General features: G+C 53.6%; 1 protein-coding gene across 1 annotated transcript; it reads left to right on the top strand.

The window, feature by feature from the left end:
• The first annotated feature begins 10,666 nt into the window (after nucleotides 1-10,666).
• OGFOD2 (2-oxoglutarate and iron dependent oxygenase domain containing 2) lies at nucleotides 10,667-17,239 on the top strand. The gene is made up of 7 exons (XM_067306814.1): nucleotides 10,667-10,923; nucleotides 11,097-11,153; nucleotides 12,531-12,641; nucleotides 13,619-13,718; nucleotides 14,824-14,948; nucleotides 15,456-15,713; nucleotides 16,553-17,239. Exons 1-7 carry the CDS (start codon nucleotides 10,801-10,803, stop codon nucleotides 16,826-16,828), a joined length of 1,050 nt encoding a protein of 349 aa, XP_067162915.1. The 5' UTR covers nucleotides 10,667-10,800; the 3' UTR covers nucleotides 16,829-17,239.
• Nucleotides 17,240-18,286: the final 1,047 nt, after the last annotated feature.

The following is an 18,286-nucleotide window of genomic DNA, read 5'->3' as shown; positions in this document are numbered from 1 at the left end:
GGGGGATGAAAAAAAAAAAAGACATATCGAAGCATAAGGTCCCCCTCTTTTTAAAGGGTGTGTTAGAGCTACGTCAGCACGTAGAGCTATGTCAGCTCCCGCCGCCGGACGCCTCCGGAGCGCAACACTGCATCCGAGCCCAGGGCGACACCAAACCCCGCGGCAGCTCGGTAACCCATGTTAGAGAATATTGAACTGAAGCTGTCTAGAATTAATTGCTTAGCATAACTTGCTTAGCATTAGTAGCTAAATTTGCTGAAGCCTTAGACCTCAGGCTGTGAACTTGCTGTGAACTTTTACTTAGATAAGTAAAAGGGGGCCCCAGAGCCGGTTCAAGCTGGAGAGATAAAGAAGCTACACTGACAGCAGGAGCAGTCAACCTTGAAGATAAGCAGCAGCCTGCCTAGAGACAACGGAGGGGCCCAGTGAAGAAGGGGAAGACCCCAGACCTAACTGTTACTATTGGTCCAAACTATCGCTTAAGGGGTGGGGAATTTAGATTGTAAGGGTATAATTGCCCAGGAATTTCTTTGTTCGGGGTCCCTCTTTGGAGGCACCCAGCTCGAGCTGTAATTACCACACGTATGTCACTAAATTTTATTTTTCTTCAATCTGACTTCGAACTTCTGCCTCAGCAGGAACCTAGGGTCGGACCCTGTTATGGAGGCCAGCGAGCCTGATTTTCCATAACACCCAAGCGCTGGCAGCGGAGCCCCCCGCGCCTCGCTGTCCCCGACCCCCTCAAACGTTAACTGCTAAACGCGCTGTTCTGCCAGCACGCCACACAGAGATGCCAAATAAGCCTAAAAGCAAGTTAAACAGGGGGTGGGAATCGGAGGCCACATCTGAGGTCCGTCTGCGGGAGACGGGGGCGAGCCCGTGTTGCGGCACGGCGCGGGGGCTTGCTCCCTGCAGCGAAGGCAGAGCCACGCACGCGGGTTTCCAGGAAACTCCTGGGAGTTTTGCTTCAGCTTTCTCCCTCTCCGGCCAACGTCAAGCAAACACGATGCCAGGCTTGGACGCCGGGGAAGGAGCAGGCCAGCGGAGGAGGTGCGACCGAAAAAACCGCTGCTGCCTGCCTGCCGAAGGAGGCTGCAGGCGCGAGACGAGCAGCGGCACCAGCAGAGGCTTGTCCTCAGCCAGCGCGTTTCGGTCTCGCCGCGGCGGGCAGAGAGGGCAAAGACAGCGCCGCGGGCTGGGCTCGGTTTGGGTGCTTTTGGACAAATTCGTGCGCTGGCCTACCCACGTGTGAGCGTAACGCAGCGGCCGCTCCTCGTGCGGCAGCCTCTGCCCTTGGGGTGGGGGATCGCGCCCGCTCCCGGGGGGCTCCGCCGCCAAGGGGTCCCCTGCACGGTGCGGGCGAGCGCCAGTCCCGCCGGCTGGTCTCGTCCCCCCGAGGACGGGCCGGGCTCCGGGCTGCTCCCTGCCGCCACCCGCGCTCCCCCTCGCAGCCCCAGCCACAGGGAAGGGGAGGAAGAAGAGGAGGAGGAGGAGGAGGCGGCGGCGGCCAGGGCTCCCTGCCAGCCTGCAGCCGGGCCTCGGGGAGGCAGGCGCATCCCGGCCACAGGGAGCCGGGGACCGGGGCGTCCTCACCCGCGGCAGGGATGGGGACGGGGGGGCTCCCGGCAGGAGGTCCCGGCGGAGGGGTCCCCGCGGGGCCCGGGGCAGGAGCAGGAGCAGGAGGAGGAGGAGGGCAGGCCCCTGCCCGGGCCGGGCTCTGCCCCGCGGCGAGCGGCAGCCGGGCACGCGGGGGTGGCGAGGGGAGCAGGGGACGGAGGGGCTCGCGGCCGCGGGGGGGGGAGCGGCGGCGGCGGCGGCCCGCGCCTCCCTCCGCTGCGCACAGACCTCGCCTCGCACACGGCTTCCCGCCGGGCACCCGAGGAGCCGCCACCCCCGAGCTCCCCGGCGCGGCGGATTATGCAGCACATTAGGATCTGCCGGCCCGCAGGTCCCGGCGCCCCACCCGCCACCGGGACCGCGAGCCGGGGAAAGGCCCCGCCGCCCCGCACCGGGCAGGGCCCAGCTGCCCCCGCAACGCCCGGCCCGGGCTCTTACCTGCGGCGGCGGCGGTGGGGGCCGCGCCCGCCCGCTCCGGCCCGGCCCGACCCGCTGCGGCGCGTCCCGGGGCCGCGGCGCCGCCCCGGCACAAGGTCGGCAGGGGGCGGGGCCTCCGAGCGCTCCGCCCCCACCGGCAGTCGCCGGCCACGCCCCCCGGCGGCGCCGCAGCGGGGCCGGGGCCGCGCGGAGCCTCCCCGGGCCGCGGCGCGGAGGCGGCAGCAAGGCCCCGAGAGCCGGGACGCTGCTGCCCGGCGAAGTCCTGCCCCGGCGGCCTCGCAGCCTCCCGCCCGAGAAAGCTCGCGCGCAACCGGAGAGCGGAACGTGTCCGGTTTATTCCTACTGCGCTCCAGCAAAGGGGAAAATACAAAATGTGAGTCAGCTTTAAAGCAAACGGGGCAGGCGCTTAGCGGGGCTTTAAATTAACCCCTAACCCAGGCAGTGCAGTGAGGGAGCCAGTTTCGGGAAACCCAGCTTGTAAATGTTTTTCTCTCCGAGTGTCAACGAGCCCACGCTACCTCAGGGTGGACGCTAGCGTTGATTCTCTTCCCCTTTGACATCTGTGTGCCCTCATATGCTACAAACGTGACGCTTGGGCTGGCCTGGGTCACCTCTGCAGTATTCAGGATTTCCCAGCGTCTCAGGAGTGCCAGACTTAAATAAACCCTGTAGACTCTGTATAATCCCCCCTGGCACAGGAACAGGCAAAGCAGGATTCCTAGAGCTCACCCCCTTTCAGGAGAGACCAGAATGGCAATACTGAGTTAGAAAAACTGTTTCCCTCTGCTTGCATAACCACAAAAAATGTTCACTTTCTATCCTGCATTTTATTTCTGCTAATCGTTGCTCAAAACGACAAAAGCTCGATTCAAGCCATCCCCACGTCCACAGGGGATGCTGGTGCGACTCTTCCCAGTTTAAGCTGAAGAGGACGGTTAAGCTGCGGCAAACACACTGCAGCTTGGCTCCTCTGGGTCTAGCTTCTGGTTCTTACTTGCACCCAGACCACTCCGCAGCCCCTAATGCAATGACTCCCAAAGGGGCAGGATCCACGTTACATTCAAGGCAGAGCTTTCGGCAAGATTTGGTCTCTTGCTGCCAAAGCATAAATGAGGATGATGCCGCTTCTCTACGTTGTAGGGATGGTCCAAGGGCAAATCTGGACCTGGAAGGGACTGGACAGACGCCCTCGTCTGAACCTCCCCCTTCCTTTCTCCCCAGGACAGGGCAGGAAATCCGTGCCCTGGACTCCCACACGGCTGAGCCATAAACCTCGGGAACAGTTCATGCTACTGTCACCACCCCGACAAGATCCCCTGAACAAACCCCAGAGGCTAACTGGTTTTCTTCACCCCGGACATACTCTGCTCAGGTGGCAGGACTGTCTCGATTTGAAATGACACAAACTGGCCCTTCTTCAGCTTCTTCAGGGAAGTGGCAGCGTTGCTCCCAAACACGTTGTCTTCCACTTTGAATGGAAGAGAGGGGAGGCCTCGGCTTTTCCTTTTCATGCTCTTCCGCTCCTGCTTGTAAGCCGTGGTCATGTTGGCAATCACCTGTAAAGCAGATTGCTCGGGTTGGGCCTTGAGATGCTGCTTAAAAATTAGCTCACCCCTGTCTCACATGAGCTCAGCTACTGAGAGGCCTCACGGCAACAGAGCTCCGGGGGAGCTGAGCTTCGTAAGACATTGTGCCAACAAGTGCCGGCACAGCTGCTTCCACCTCAGGGCAGAGGAGGGACTAGACAAGGTCCATCCTAGCCCCGTTCTCACCAAGAATGCACGAGACCTTACATAGCATGAGACCTTACATAAAGAAATCATGATTTCATCTCTGTGCTCAGAAGGCCTGTTAGCTCTCCATCGGTAGAGGGCAGAAGGGGATCTAGGCTGGAGTAGCACTGGGCCAGGGGAAGCTTTTAGATTCTCTTGTTAATGACAGCTCCTGCTCCTGCCCTGGCCGTGGCCTGTCAGCAGGCGAGTGACAGAGAGACAGATGAGCCCTTACGGACAGGACAGGATGCTTCGGCACTGCCTGACAGAGTTCCTGCTGCCCTGTGTCACCATGTGTTTCTCCATTTTGCAAAAGGGGAATCTGAGCTAGTGAGCTTGAGCTGTCAAAAGGAGAAGCTGGGAATAGATCCCACATGTTCAGCTCCCAGGCCTCCTCCCTCCTGCCCAATTTTACTACAAAAGTCCAGGTGGGATCAGAGAGGACTACATAACCTTCTCTGGGTCAAAGAAGTGACTGAGCAAACAAAGGCACTTGAGCCTTGTCTAGCACCTTTTGGCATGCAGATCTCCAAGCACTTTACAAAGGACATCAAGGTCATTTTTCAAGTCAGGAAACCAAGATACAGAGAGACAAAATAATTTGCCCAAGGTCGCCCAGCACATTAGAGGCACAGTCAGGAACTGAACGCTGCTGGCCTTGCTTCCTGAATCCAGCACTATACCGCAAGGCTGCTAGGCTTCACCGCAGCCCCAGCCTCCCCAGTTTCTCTCCTCCCATTTTGGAGCTGGGTTACGTTTAACAGTCATTACATGATAGGTTCCAAAGGGCTTTTTTTGTCCCTGCCTAACAAAGGACTGATTTGAGATGCAGATTAGAAGGCAGAGTCCTGGGCAGGCTGAGACATACTCTCATTAGCCTTGACCAGGTAAGCTAATACCTGGCATTTCCTCACCTAACTCTGAGCTGCAGCACCCCCAGCTTCCCGAGGGAACCTTGCAGTGCCAGCTCAGCACTGGAGAGCGTCAGGCTATACTCTTGCTGCCCTTGGCACATGTTGCCATGCCACTGCCCACCTCTCCTCTCAAGCCAGGCCGGCGGAGTCTCAGGCACTGCTTCACTGGCTTCCGCCTCGCTCTTTCCCAGCCAGGTGTGCACCTCAGGCATTCGCAGTGCGGGGCCTCCCTGCCACCCTCCACTTCCACACAGCGGGTTGTGCCCATCAGCCGCCTTCCACGTCCGACGGCAGGGGAGACACCTGCAAGATGGCCCCACTCTGTCTGGACAGATGGAGCCAAGGGCCGTCTCTATGTGTGTGAGCAGGCATGTGCTTTCACATGATACCTGTATGGTCAAATCCCTCCTGGGTGGCTCTTAGACAGCCTGCTGCAAGGGACATTGTGGGAAGCTCAGAGGCCTGCAGAATGATTTCAAAGCACTGCAAGACTTACAATTTCTTTCACCGCGTTCTGCTGCTCCTGAACTGCGGCTGTGAACGGTGGGAGGATGTCTGCTTTACCGGAGCCAGCCCCCTGCTCTTTAGAGTCCTTGACAAAATCCACCTGCAAGGTAAAGGTACAGATATCTGGGTGTTACTTAGTAACTCTGCCAGGGACAAACCTCCTACACAACTCTCCTTTATCAAGAGGTTACCTCAGATGATAGGCACACGTATCGGTTGAACATGAGGAAGAAGGGGGTGTACTTCGTGACAGAGTTGACTGAGGTGCGGAAGTCGAAGAGCACGGGATCAAGGTGGGCATCCCATTCACTGGGCTTCTCGTTCACCACATTGCAGATGGAGGATTTGAGCACCTCGGCGCTGCGGTCATCCAGGCCCGCGCAGTCTGCAGGGTCTGCAGGGGTGAGGATCTGTGAGATGTTCCAGCGCTCGCATAAATGCCGGCTGACCTGCAAAGGCAGGGGGTTATGCCCACCGAAGAACAAGGTGGGTTCGCACCACAGCGGCAGTCAGCTAACAGCCTCCACAGCACGAGAGCGGCACTGCCCAGGCCCAGGAGACGCTGCTCAGCAGTGAGCTGCACTGGCAGCCTGGCTACCATGGAGAGCAGCAGGTATGGAACAGGTTTGGGAGCCCATCTTCTATGTACTTCTAAGTGCCTTAAAACAACAGGCTCTGGCACTGACACATCAGGGGCAGCTAGAAACACCAGGTCAGAACTGAAACCCTTGTGCCTTCCTACTACAGATCCCTGAATGATGTTAAGTAGGCAGGTAGTCAGTGGGATGTGGTTAAGTCACCTTTAAGTCACATGGTTACAGCGAGGGGACTCTATACTACTTCTAATGAAACACACTGAGCAGAAATCCTCCTGAAGGCCTGAGAATGGAGTGGGAGGAAGGTCTGGGAGTACGCCAAGCTCCCCAGCAATGTCAGAGCCCCACAAAAGGTTTTGCAACAACTATCTCTGTGTTTGAGGCTTTCCACAGCGCTGGGAAACTGGGCTAATCACAGGGTAGGGCAGGAAGCTCACAGACATCATCTCACAGGACCCTTTCTTGCAGAGCAGAGAGGCTGCTCTGGAGGTGTGGCTGGAGGACTTGCACAACAGAACCACAGCTCCCAAATCCCTAACGCAGTGAAAGCGCTGGCAAGTCATCCCCTGCTTGCGACAGGGCTGGGGCAGGGAGAAAGTGGCATCAGCCCCTAGCACCCTGCACACGGCGTGCTGCGGCTCTGCCTTTGGGACTCCCTGCCCAAAAGAAAATGCTCAAGATCTGCGGCTTTTCCCTGGACCCTCCAGCACCTGACTCACCTCCTCACAGAAGTCCCAGCTCTGACTGGTGTAAATGTTCTTGGACGCTCCAAACCTGAACAAAAAGACGAGGACACACAACCAGCTTTCCATCAGTCTCAGGGTAGAGTTCATGCCTCATGGAAAAGGGGATGAAAAAGGGCAGGGGCCCTCCAAGGGAGTTCAGTGCGAAAGCAGCAGGCATGATCTCAGCTCCCCCAGAGCAGAGAGGGGTCTGCTGGCTCCACCTGTTCCAAAATAGCCAAGCCTGTTTGCTTTTGAATGATAAGGCAGCAGGAAACAAGCGGTGTCTTGCTCTGAATGCAAATCTCCACTGACCACATGCATTTTCCACAGTGTTCAGTGGTGACGTGCACCATGTGAGTGCAAAATAAAAACTTTCTGGGAGGGATCAGGGAATGGTTTAAAGCTTCTGCATAGAACTGGGGCATCAACTCTCTTGGCCTTGAAGCTACTCAGAGAACTACTTCTGTGTCTTTCTCCCCACCCCTAAAAACAAGAGGGTAAGAGGTTCTTTCCAGATACTTTGTGAACTGAGAGGCATTGCATAGGCTTGCCTGTAGAAGGGAGAGTTCCTGCTCTTGCAGGGAACCATCTTGTGGACATGGAGTATTTCTGCAACACATGTCCCAAGCTCCCTGTCTCTCTGCAGAGGTACAATGCAACCAGCAACAAAAGAGCCCACCTGTAAAAAATTGTAGCCAGGGCTTTAGCCGCTGATAAGGGATCTTTCTTTTGCAGAGGAACAGCTTCAATCCACTTAGTGAAGTAGTCGGTCACAGTGAGGACATGTGTATTGCTCTGGCTCGTCTCAGGAAAAGGTCCTGCATAAACAATCATCAAGAAAAATCAATACAACGCCATAATAACACCCAAATGAGGAAGGTAATAACCCAGCCCAGCAAAATGATCACTGTGAAAACAACCACAATCCTGCTCTGCAATGTCATTTGGCCAGTACATTTCCGTGACATTTGTCAGCAAAAATACACCCATCACGGTCCCAGTTCTGGGCAGCAACGCACGTCCACAACTCCCCTTATGCGCAGGGAGGAAGCAGAGCCAATCGCGTGGATCAGGTTGCACCTCGGTAGGCTGCTGAGGCCTCCTTGGCACTTCCTCATCATAGACGCAGGCAGCTTTCACTCACAGGCTGCCTGAAGCCTGCCACGCTTCCTGACGGCTGGCGTGGAAGCCTTGAAGAGCCCGTTTGTCAGCTGCAAGCACTCACCGTGAATGTCTAATCCCAGCACTTCCCAGGGTGATTCCACTTTGACAGGCCTCGCTTTCCGCGATACATTCTTGTTGTGCTCTGCATTTTGGCATGTTTCGCACATTTTGATCTGGAAAGGTGTGGGGGGGAATCACATTAAAAGACTTTAAAATATGCTGACAAATTCTGTCAGATTCAGCCTGGACCATTATGAATGGATGAGTGGGGCAGGACACCTGAGCCCCTTCCCTGTGCCCAGTAAGAACAGGGGGAAATGAGAAAAATGAGACAGAACGCAACAGGCTGACACAGCTCACCTTTGACAAAACTCACCAGACAGCTTTCTCTGACACAATAACCAATTTTTTCAGTGTGGCCTACAGCTAAGACACTTCTCATCCTGCTTTTTGCAAACATTTAGGGTATTTTAACACTCAGGCTGGAGCTAATGGGAATTAGTAAGGGAACTCTGGGAAAGGCTAAATTATCTAAAGGAAAAGGAACAAGTCACAGGAGGAGAAATATCAAGAAAGAGATTAAGAGGTTAAAGAGCAGTCATTACTAGACCCTGGAGGCTAAGCTCTGGGGCTGAATTTACTGATTGTCTTAATAACCTTAACACAAAAAGAAGAAGTACAAAGGTAAAGTTTATTGATGACAAAAATTGGGAAGTGTGATCACACAATGCAGGTTAGAACATGACAAAGAACAGTTTTACGAAGTGTAAAGTGACACACGTGTGAGGAACAAACATCACACTGCTGTTACTAGCTAGAAAATCATCAGCCCTGGGATGCTGGAGGGGCGAGGGCTGCTCGGACCATGCAATGTAACCACCCTCCTTCAAACCCCGCTGTGTCACAGAGCCCTGCTGCAGGGGACCTTTGGCAATACAACAGGAGAGGCAGAAGCAGCCAAAGAGAGCTGGTGGAAACACCGAGCTCCTCCTCCCACTACAACAGTCTAGGAAAGTGAGAAGCTCTGGCAGGAATCCAGTGTGTCCAAAGCTAGACCCAACCACGCTCGTCTGAAACAATCCCACGCTCCCATGCTGGCCAAGCCTGCCCTGCGTGAGGAGGCCTACCTGTGCAGGTTTCCTGACGCTCAGGAGAAAGACATCCAATCTATCCAGCTGCCTCAGGCCGTTCCAACAGTTTCACCTGCAGAGTTACTTAGTGCGTGGCTTCAAAGCAACAGGCACTAGAAACGACATCATCCCTGCATTAGGGCTCTTTTAGCTGCTCATTTGGGACTCCTGCCTGAACATCCCGGGAGATACTTCTGACATTGACACTGTCAATGCTCTAAACTTACCCAGTCCACAACATCCTTCACAATCCCCAGCCAGTAGTACCGGCTCTGAATCCTGTGCACGGTCTTCTTCTGGCCCAGGTGGTTCCCGATTTCAGTGAAATGGCTTTCCAGAAAGACTTGCCGCCGCCGTTCAGGATCCACAATCACCTCGCGCTTTTCTTCCTTCTTGGGTCCCACATAGTAGAGGCAGCCACCTGCAGAGGTGAGCGGGTTGTCAACTGAGCCATCGCTCCACAGCGCACCGCCGGGCTCAAGCCACTCTGGAGAAGTTTATCTAAAACAACATGCTCTCACAGGCATTTCAGCTACTCAGTCCCAGGTAAGGGGCCATGTTCACAGTGGGAAAAAACGGTGAGAGACAACGAAGTGGGACTGTTGCCTTGGGAGCTTCTGCAATACTTTTGGAGAAGCAGCTAAATGCGAATTATCCCCAGATAAACCCAAGGACCTCTTTCCTGCACGCAGGGCTGAGCAAAACCCTCTGGTACAACAGGGTCACCCTGGTCTCCAGAGGCCAGTCACGGCCTACCCTGCTGGGCCCTGGTGTTGCTCCAGCTCACGGCGACCAAGGCCACGCGCCAAAGGCACGAACACGGAATGAGGGAGGCAGCTGGTCGCAGCAAAGGTACCTCCCAGGGCCCCCCCTCCGCGGAGAGCTGCGTGTGGCGGGGAGCGGGGGAAGGTCCCCGTGCCCACGGACACCTGCTGTCACCTCAGGGGTGCGGGCGGGCGGCCCTGTCCCCACGCACCTCCGCCCCGCGCCCCCCCGCCCCCGTGCCCGCTCCGCCCACGGGGCCCCCTCCGCCGCCACACGCGGGCCCCCACCGTCGATGACGAATTTCTGGGCATAGCGCTTGAGGTTCTTCCTCTTGATGGAGCAGAAGCTGGGCGGGAAGCAGCCCTCGGCCAGCAGGCGGTAGATGTCCTCGAACTTGCTGCTGGGGCCGCACGACTCGGCCGCCACCACCTCCTCCTCGGCCACTTGCAGCGCCGAGTCCATGGCCAGCATGGGCCGCGCGCCCCCGGGGCCGGGGCCGGGGCCGGGGCTGCACCCGCCGCGCGCGTCCCCGCCCCCTGCCCGCGCGCGCCCAACCGCCACCGGCGCGCGCCCAACGGCCGCTTGACGGCGCGCGCCCAACCGCCGCCCGCCCGCGCGCGCCCGCGCCCACGCCCAGACGCGGCGGGCGGGGGAAGGGGCGGTGCCGCGGCGCCGGCTGACGCGCGGCAGGGGGGCGGGGCCGAGGCGCTCAGGGATCGTCTGCGAATATCCCCGCGCGGCTCTCCCGCGGCGCCGCCGTGCTCGCCCTGTGGTAAGCCCAAGCCCCGGCCACTCCCCGTCCTCTTCGGTGCCGAGTCAGCGCCGCGGGGCCGGCAGCGACCGGAGAGGCCCGGGCTTCCTTTGCCTCGCCGCGCATCGGGGCGTGTGGGCGCTGCGGGGCAGCGATTTTTCTCCTGCCCTGCAGAGAGCGGGCTGCGATCGCTGCACACTCTGGCTTGGCGACGCCTTCGAAGTCACCAAAAATGCATAGAAACGGGAGAAAAGGGACAAGTTTCAAGCCCCCTCGTTTGTTCACCCAGTTAGGAATTTGCCGACGCCCCCTTGCTGGCGTCGGCACGGCCGGAAGCGGCGCGCAGCGCTCCCCGGCGGAGCCGTTTCGCGGCCGGACCGGCGCCGCGCGCGCCCGTGGCCGCTGGCGTCCGGCGGGAAACATGTCCGCGGCCCGCCCGTTCCTGGCCTGCGCCTGCTTCTTCTCGGACAACGTGTTCGTGGGGCGCTACGGGCTGCACGTCCGGTACCGGGACGAGCGGCAGCTCCGCCGCGACCACGGGCGGGTAACGGCGGCGGGGCGGCGCGGGGCGGGGGGAGGCGCGCGGGCCGCCGCCCGGTACCTCAGAGCCGGGCCGGGGCCGCAGAACCCAGGCTGGAAACTTCCTTAAATCCTGTAGTTTATACGGGCGCATTCGTGAGGCGGGAAACGGTTTGTGACAGCGCGTGTTCGTTACAGGCGCTACGGGAGCGCGGCTGCAGGAGCGACGAGGACTTCGGAGCAGTGCTGAGAGAGGTAAAGGCAGTTCTGCCCGTGCGTCCCTGCAAAGCGGGCCGGGCCCTCGGTTTTCATGTGCGTTTTACCTCAGCGAATCGCAGTTTACCAGCTCTGAGGGGGGGGAGAGGATCTGCCGGCTGCCTGGGAGCGGAAAAGTGAGCGGCTCATCCAGGTTTCCTTCTGAGCAGATCCTTCGGTTTATATGGAGCATTTACAGGTCACTGGTGGACTGGACTCGACAGTGTTTGGGGCTGGTAGTTTACTGACTGCTGAAGAGAGCCAAGGTGACTCGCTGAAGCCAGAGGCAGGCACTAGGCCAGGCAGAACTGACACACGCTTCCCTGGTTTGTCTCCCAGTGCCTCCCCCTGCTTCTTCCTCACACAAATTGTGTGTTGGAGAGAGACCACAGACAAAAATTCCATGCTGGCGCCCAAATCCAGGGCTGGATGTTGTCAGGAAGCCATTTGCTGACAACATGCTGAAAGTAAACGCTATAATTCAGCACATCATGATAATGGACTCCCGCACTACTCCCTAATCAGTTTTAGTCACTTGGCTCCCAGCTGTTTTCTGGTTCTTCTCCCATCCCCTCTTTTGTGAGCTGCTTTTAAAGAGTGCCTTGAGATGGCAGCTTTCACCCAGGGATCCTGTGGAGTTCAGGTAGGGTCTGCCAAGGAAGGCAGCACTGCCTCACCTCAGGCATGCAGCAGGAACTCTCCCCAGAGCACTCGGACAGGAGGGGAGGGAGGGGGCTGGGGCTACTCAACTGCCTGGCTTTGCAGGCCTGGGACAGAGATCTGACACAGAACTGGCTCCAATTTCACTTTTTTTTTTTTTTTTTTTTTTGGCTAGGGAATGTTAAAACTAATCTCACAAGAGTTTATTAAATAGGAAGAACTGCATGAATCAGCTGTTATTACAGCTGTTTCCTTTGAAATGACAGATTGGCCTGTCCCCACAACACTTAGTAGTAATCCCTTCATGACAAGTTCTGTCTCCCTTCTAGTAAGTGTCTTCATTTTGGACAATGATTATATTGCCAGAACATAAGTCAGACTCTTAAAGCGTAAGCTGGCAATTCACGGGGTGTCAGAATGCTTGAAAGGGTCAAAACCTCACAGCTCCGCTTGACACATTCATGGAAAGACTTTAGAGTCTTTTTTTTTTAAGATATCCTTGGTGGGAACATGTCTTAAATCCCTCTTAGGCACTTGACTTTTCAGAGCTTTATTATCCTTGTCTTGACTACAGAAAAGCAAAGGCACACAAGCTCTGTCTCCTGGAGGTGCCCTGAACAAAAATAGCTGGCTTAAATCACTGAGCAAGTTTCTGGAATTGTGTTAGATGCAGCCAGGCTTTGCTTGTCTAACAAGATGCCCTGTTGTTTATTCCAGGTTGAGGCAGAAGTGCAGAGAAGAAAACAGTTAATTCATCAGTCAGTGGAACGAAGAGCCATCATTTCACAGTGTTACAAACCAAAGCACCCAGAAGTGTACGTTCTGCAGGTAGACAGTATGTATGGAATCTATTTTGCACCCAAGGAATTGCTAGAAAGTTTGTTTTTGCAATAGGAAGCCCTCTTCTCAGGATCCTTCACAGTTCTGGAGCTGGACTGATTTAAAAGCAAAATGACTGTCACAGCCTAGCATATTCTCCAGGCAAGATTCTGCCTGGTTTACAGCCAGATAAGAGTAATTATTTATTAAAGCTGCCCCAGCACCCGGTACTGGGCTCAGAATAGCACTGGTAATTTAGGCCTAAAGCCTCACCACAGCAAACAGGGTGAGCAGAGTCTCAGGAACAGCCAACAGAAATCAGCATTTAGGGGCTTAACGTAGACAAGTTCCTGGGTATCAGCTGAGGGGCGGCAGCAGGCTGCTTGCCCGTACACACCCCAGACGAATGCAAGCTAGCCCTCTTTGTTGTGGGCTGCTCTGGTTTGAATTTCGTTATGTCTGCAAGACCAAAGACTTCCCAGCCGGGTAGTTACCACAGATCAGCAGTGGCATGCAGACAAGTTCTCACAGACTTCCTGCTCCGTGATGCTCTAGTAGCAAGTTCTGCTGTTGTCTGTCACAGTCTTGTGGGGAAGCATTCACAGCAGAGCCTGCTCGCTCTGTTGTGCCTAGGCCATGGCAAAATGCTAACTCTGTTAGGAATGACTTTGCGCTTACCTGCTATGTGTCCATAATGCGAGTCAGGCTTTTTTCCCATCGTGCCAAGGATAAATCTGGCCAGTTATACTTAGAAACACCTATGAATGTAAGCAAGCAGCAGCTTACCTAAACCACCAAAAAACCCACAAGTAACATTCTGCATTTGCTGTCGTATAAATAACCCAAGTGTGGCCATCAGCCTTGGTCCCTGGACTCTACATAGTTTCCCATGGCTGTCTGAAAGTCTGTTTCCTTGTTGGGCTGTAAAAGCCTGCATGAGCTAATTGTTTTTCTGTGTATTTTTATCATCCTCCTCTTGACGCAAGGATTCATTCCTGGCCCCAGAGTTTCTAGAAATCGTGAGATACTGCACATCACCAGATGCTCATCTCGACGGCCTCCTGCAGTACACTGAGTCCTTCTCAGGTAAAGGAAACAACCCATCAGCAGCAATGAACTCCCAGTGTGACACTGCAACTTCAGTGATGACAGCTATTTTCAAGCCCTGTCTTCAATATCTGAGTTCCAATACACAACCAAAACAAGCAGGATGTTATTTTCTGCCTGATGAGAGTCTCTGGAGAGGCAGTAGCGTGCAGCAGCTACACTCTAGATGAGATCCTGTTTTCTGGTTTTCCAGCCCCGGTCTGCTGATGTCTCACTAGAGACATCTACCTGCAGCAGGGCCGGTTTTTTGGTTGTACCATGAGCTCCCAAGGAAGCCTGTTGAAGGAACCTTATTAGCCTGGGGGCTTGGTTTTCCCCTCCCCAAGTGCTTTACTGTTTCAGACAATTCCCTTTGGTTAGTCAGAGCTGGAGTATTTTCAGTCTAGATTTCAGTCTTTTTAAAAGAGATCTCAGTTTACTGTTTCCCTGGTGGCATCCATGAAGCTCTTTCCCTACAAGAAACACTATAAAAATGTAGAGGGGAAGCTGCTGCAAAGTTGCCCCCTTTTCTCAAGGCAACAAGGGAGTGGGAAGGGACAAGTGTGTATTTTCAGGGCTCCCAGTGGTTATTTGTCCAAGGCATGGTTCCCAGGCATACAGCCTTCTCATGCGGTCTTTATCTAAGCTATATCCTTAATACTGAGCCCTCTCTCCCCCATACAGACCTTTGGGGCCCTCCCAGAAGGCTGGCACCAGGCAAGTGAATCCCCCCATCCCCTAAATGACCTTGACTCCCATTCATCCACGAGGCTGTATTTGCACTGTTGATGCAGTATCCTCCCTCCAGAGCTTGTGGACCTTCTTGAGGCATTTCCTTGGCACCTACAGCAGGCATTTAAATCAGTGCCAGGTCTTCTGACTGAATGGGAAAGCCAGGAAGCAAAGGGCCGGTATGGACAACAGATACATCCCAGAACCTGTCCCAGGAATGGTGCCAGCCCCTTGAGCAGCCCGAGCACAAGGTGAAGCGTGTGGGTGCTGCTTTCTCTCTGATGTCAACACCATCTACACAGACAGTGTGACAGCCAGGTACTTTTTTTCCTGTTGTTCTCCCCACCGAGCGGTATCTTCCTTCTCCTGGCAGATAAGAGGATCTATCGACTCCCGGTGTTCACAGAGGAGTTCTGCCAAGCCTTTGTCGATGAGCTGGAGAACTTTGAGCAGTCAGACATGCCTAAAGGCAGGCCCAACACAATGAATAACTATGGGGTAGGACTCACTGGCTCTTGTTCTTCTTTAGGGGGAGCATTCATGAGCAGACTGTTTACTTCCTTGCTTCACATGCCTTTCCCCTCAAAAATATACATAATCTGAGTACAGCCTACTTTGAGTATAGCCTCCTTCCAAGTGAAAGGGCTGAGGGAACGTGTATTCCTTGTCCAGAGACAAAAGGACAGGACAAAGCAGGGGAAGGGGATGGGAGCTGATGTCTTGGAGCAAAGAGCACCTTTTACTTAAGCAATACCCTTTTAAAATCAAGGACTCTATTTTTAAATGAACACTCAATTTTTGATTGTACTCACTGTCTGTTCACCATCACTTTCCACCTTTACCCTCATTCCTTTGTGTGTAGCTGGAGCCTTTGCTCTTCAGTTTTTTATCTGAGCAAGTAGCAGGGCTGGAGAATAAGACACAGCTCTGCAGCAGCTCTGGTGAAGCAGCAGATGCGACCTAGTTGCTGGTCAGCTGTTCCCATCTCCTCTCTCTTTGGGACAGGTTTTGCTAAATGAGCTTGGGATGGACGAAACTTTCATCACACCGCTGCGTGAAAAATACCTGCAGCCCATAACGGCACTGCTTTATCCTGACTTGGGGGGTGCTTGTCTGGACAGCCACAAAGCGTTTGTGGTCAAGTACTCACTGCATGAAGATCTGGATTTGAGCTCTCACTATGACAATGCAGAAGTCACCTTAAATATTTCGCTGGGAAAAGACTTCACAGAAGGCAACTTGTACTTTGGGGACTTCCGCCAGGTACTGAGCATTTTCCTAATTTGCACCCTGATCCTATTCCCTGCCACCCTCCCCAATTTCAAACCTGTAACTGTGTTTCAGGAAGCTGCGAGTAGCTGTGTAAAAAGGGGCGTTATTAATTAGAACTCTTAGAAAAAAAATTCTAATTGTTCTAATTCTTCAACTGTAGTTTAGATTTCTGGCTAGAGAAGCCTATAAATAGAATGAATAGGGAGTTGCCAGTAAGAAAAGTTAGTCAACTTCTGGCTAATCTAAAACAAACAACAAAAATATTATTCACTCCTGACAGTCAAAACCACTCTGCCCTCTCCCCTCCTTTTTTAAATGCAGAGATTATACATGAGCTTTTTCTGCTACAGAAAAAGTTCTCAATAGTTAAGCTAATTGCAGCCAATTCAAAGAGATGATATAGACCACTATCACAGCAGAAACTGGAGTGAAAGAAACCAACCCATCTTTCCACAGCTAAAATAATGAGCAGGAAGGTGCGGAGAGAGAAACGGAAGGCATTTAAATCTATGGCCCCTATTACCAGGGGAATCCTGGCAAGGGAGGGGTAATAACACTGATACACCAATAAACCAGCTTTTTTGACTGAAACTCTGTGTTTAAATTCCCTCTGGATCCAGTACTGGCTATGTCTTACTTGCAAACAGTTGTACTGAACTGCTGCCAAGTCACCGCAGAGTGACTGCATTTCAGAGCTGCAGCGAGTCTTCTCCATTTCATTTGCTGAGTGCTGTGGGTGAGAAGGTGGCAAGTGAAAGCTGCAACTGCTTGAGCATTGTCCTGCCAATGACCTTCTGGTGTAACGCGGTATCTGCCTCCCTTTGTTCCAGGATCCCACCCCTGTGCCAAAGTACATAGAGATCGAACACGTGGGAACCCAAGGGCTGTTACACCGAGGAGGGCACATCCATGGGGCACTTCCCATTGCCTCCGGGGAACGCTGGAACCTCATTATTTGGATGAGGTCATCTGCCGTCCGCAACCAGCTTTGCCCCATGTGCAACAAGAAACCCGACCTGGTGGAAGCAGAGGGGTTTGGAGATGGGTTCACAGAGACCCTTGAAGATGATATGCCTGAGACTGTGAATCTCTGTTCTTTGTGGTAGCAGATGGCACAGTATGGTTTCTCCAGGCTGAGCTGGCTAAAGTTGCTTTCTGACCTCCCAGACCATGTGAATGGACTCTTTGATGGATGCATCAGTCATGTAACAAGTAGCTGTCACCTGGGGAAACAACACAAAACCAGTCCTGCTGGGGTTAGGGAAGCCAGCTGCTTGGCAGCTGAAGAGCTGGTACTTGAGCTAGCCTGGGCTTGCGCTCGGCCTTGGGCACTGGAGAATGTCTGGAAGATGTAAAAGGCCTTAACACTTTGATTCACTGCAGAGGTTGTGTAAGTATTTTCAGGTACACAAGAGAGACCAAAGCTGCTTGGCCTTTGTGAAGACCTCTGTGCCAACAGCAGCATTGTGGGTCCCTCTGTAAATGGAAAAGAATCATACAATAAAGTCCTACAATTACTGCTCCTCTCCTATTTGCAGGGACTCGTGTCCTCTTCCAGATGAAAGGGAAGAGCCTTTTGTTGCTAGACAGCAATGAGGTTGCTGGAGCTTTACCTAGTCCAGGCTCAGAAACATTTGTCAAGAGTAATGTAGGGAGAGCTGATCCCATAGGGTGGTGGAGAGCATCTCTCGGGGACTCTACCAGCTCTTTTTGAGCAGACATTTCACTTCCAAAGATACTGTGAACCTCAACTGAACAAGCAGAAATCAGCTTTAGAAGAGGCAGCTCCCAGAGCTTTGTCTATGTAACATAGCAAAACTTTCCAGAGGAAAAGAGCATGCAGTCTTAGCCTAAATGGTTAATTCCCTTCCTTTAGGTACATGAACAGGTGGCAATATAAATTAACCATCTCAGCCTGGGCACAGCAGGCAGGCAGGCCTGTGACTCCTTAATTTGGCACTGAGATCCCTTGGTGACTAATGCATTAAGAGGATCGTGTGTTCTCTCTGTCCCACTGCTAGCTAGTTGAGGGCATGAAATCAGAGCTTCAGAGAGAAGACTCATCTACAAAACAAATTAAAGATGCCAGATATCTTTTGATTTGGCTTCTGCATTTGGCTCTGTAGAAAATTAATCGCATAGATTTGATATACACGTACACCACTACATTTCTAGGAGGCTCTTTTCATTCGTTTATTCAACTCCAATAATTACAGTGTATGGACTTAGCATAATCAATGATTTTGAAAGGCTACGTGAGCAGTGCCAGTATAATTACCTCAAAGAGTGCTGATCTTAAGCCTTCCCAGCAGATCTGCTGTAATTTTGGCTGGAGATGCTGTTAGCATACAGTGCTGATTAGCTTTTCACTTGCAAAACTCATTAAAATTGGAAGGGAAGTGTCCATTATATTTGTGCACTGAACCCCACAGTCAGCACCAAAGGGCTTTTTTTTTTTTTTTTTCCTTTCTGCTTTCTCTATCAGGAAAACCAATCATGAAGTCTTAATTTCTTCCAGCAGGAAATGTTAACATTTCCTATTTGCATCTGAATGAGGTCAAGAA

The sequence above is a fragment of the Apteryx mantelli genome, chromosome 17, assembly GCF_036417845.1.
Source record: "Apteryx mantelli isolate bAptMan1 chromosome 17, bAptMan1.hap1, whole genome shotgun sequence".
Taxonomy (NCBI): domain Eukaryota; kingdom Metazoa; phylum Chordata; class Aves; order Apterygiformes; family Apterygidae; genus Apteryx; species Apteryx mantelli.
Note: the sequence above shows the minus strand (reverse complement) of the source record. Positions and strands in the feature narration are given on the sequence as shown.

Bases quoted from the DNA above. Each gene is read 5' to 3' on its own strand.
- OGFOD2 (XM_067306814.1), top strand. From the start codon at position 10,801: ATGTCCGCGGCCCGCCCGTTCCTGGCCTGCGCCTGCTTCTTCTCGGAC. The intron at 10,924-11,096 runs GTAACGGCGGCG...TGTTCGTTACAG, and splicing joins TCCGCCGCGACCACGGGCGG to GCGCTACGGGAGCGCGGCTG. The intron at 15,714-16,552 runs GTACTGAGCATT...CCTTTGTTCCAG, and splicing joins ACTTTGGGGACTTCCGCCAG to GATCCCACCCCTGTGCCAAA.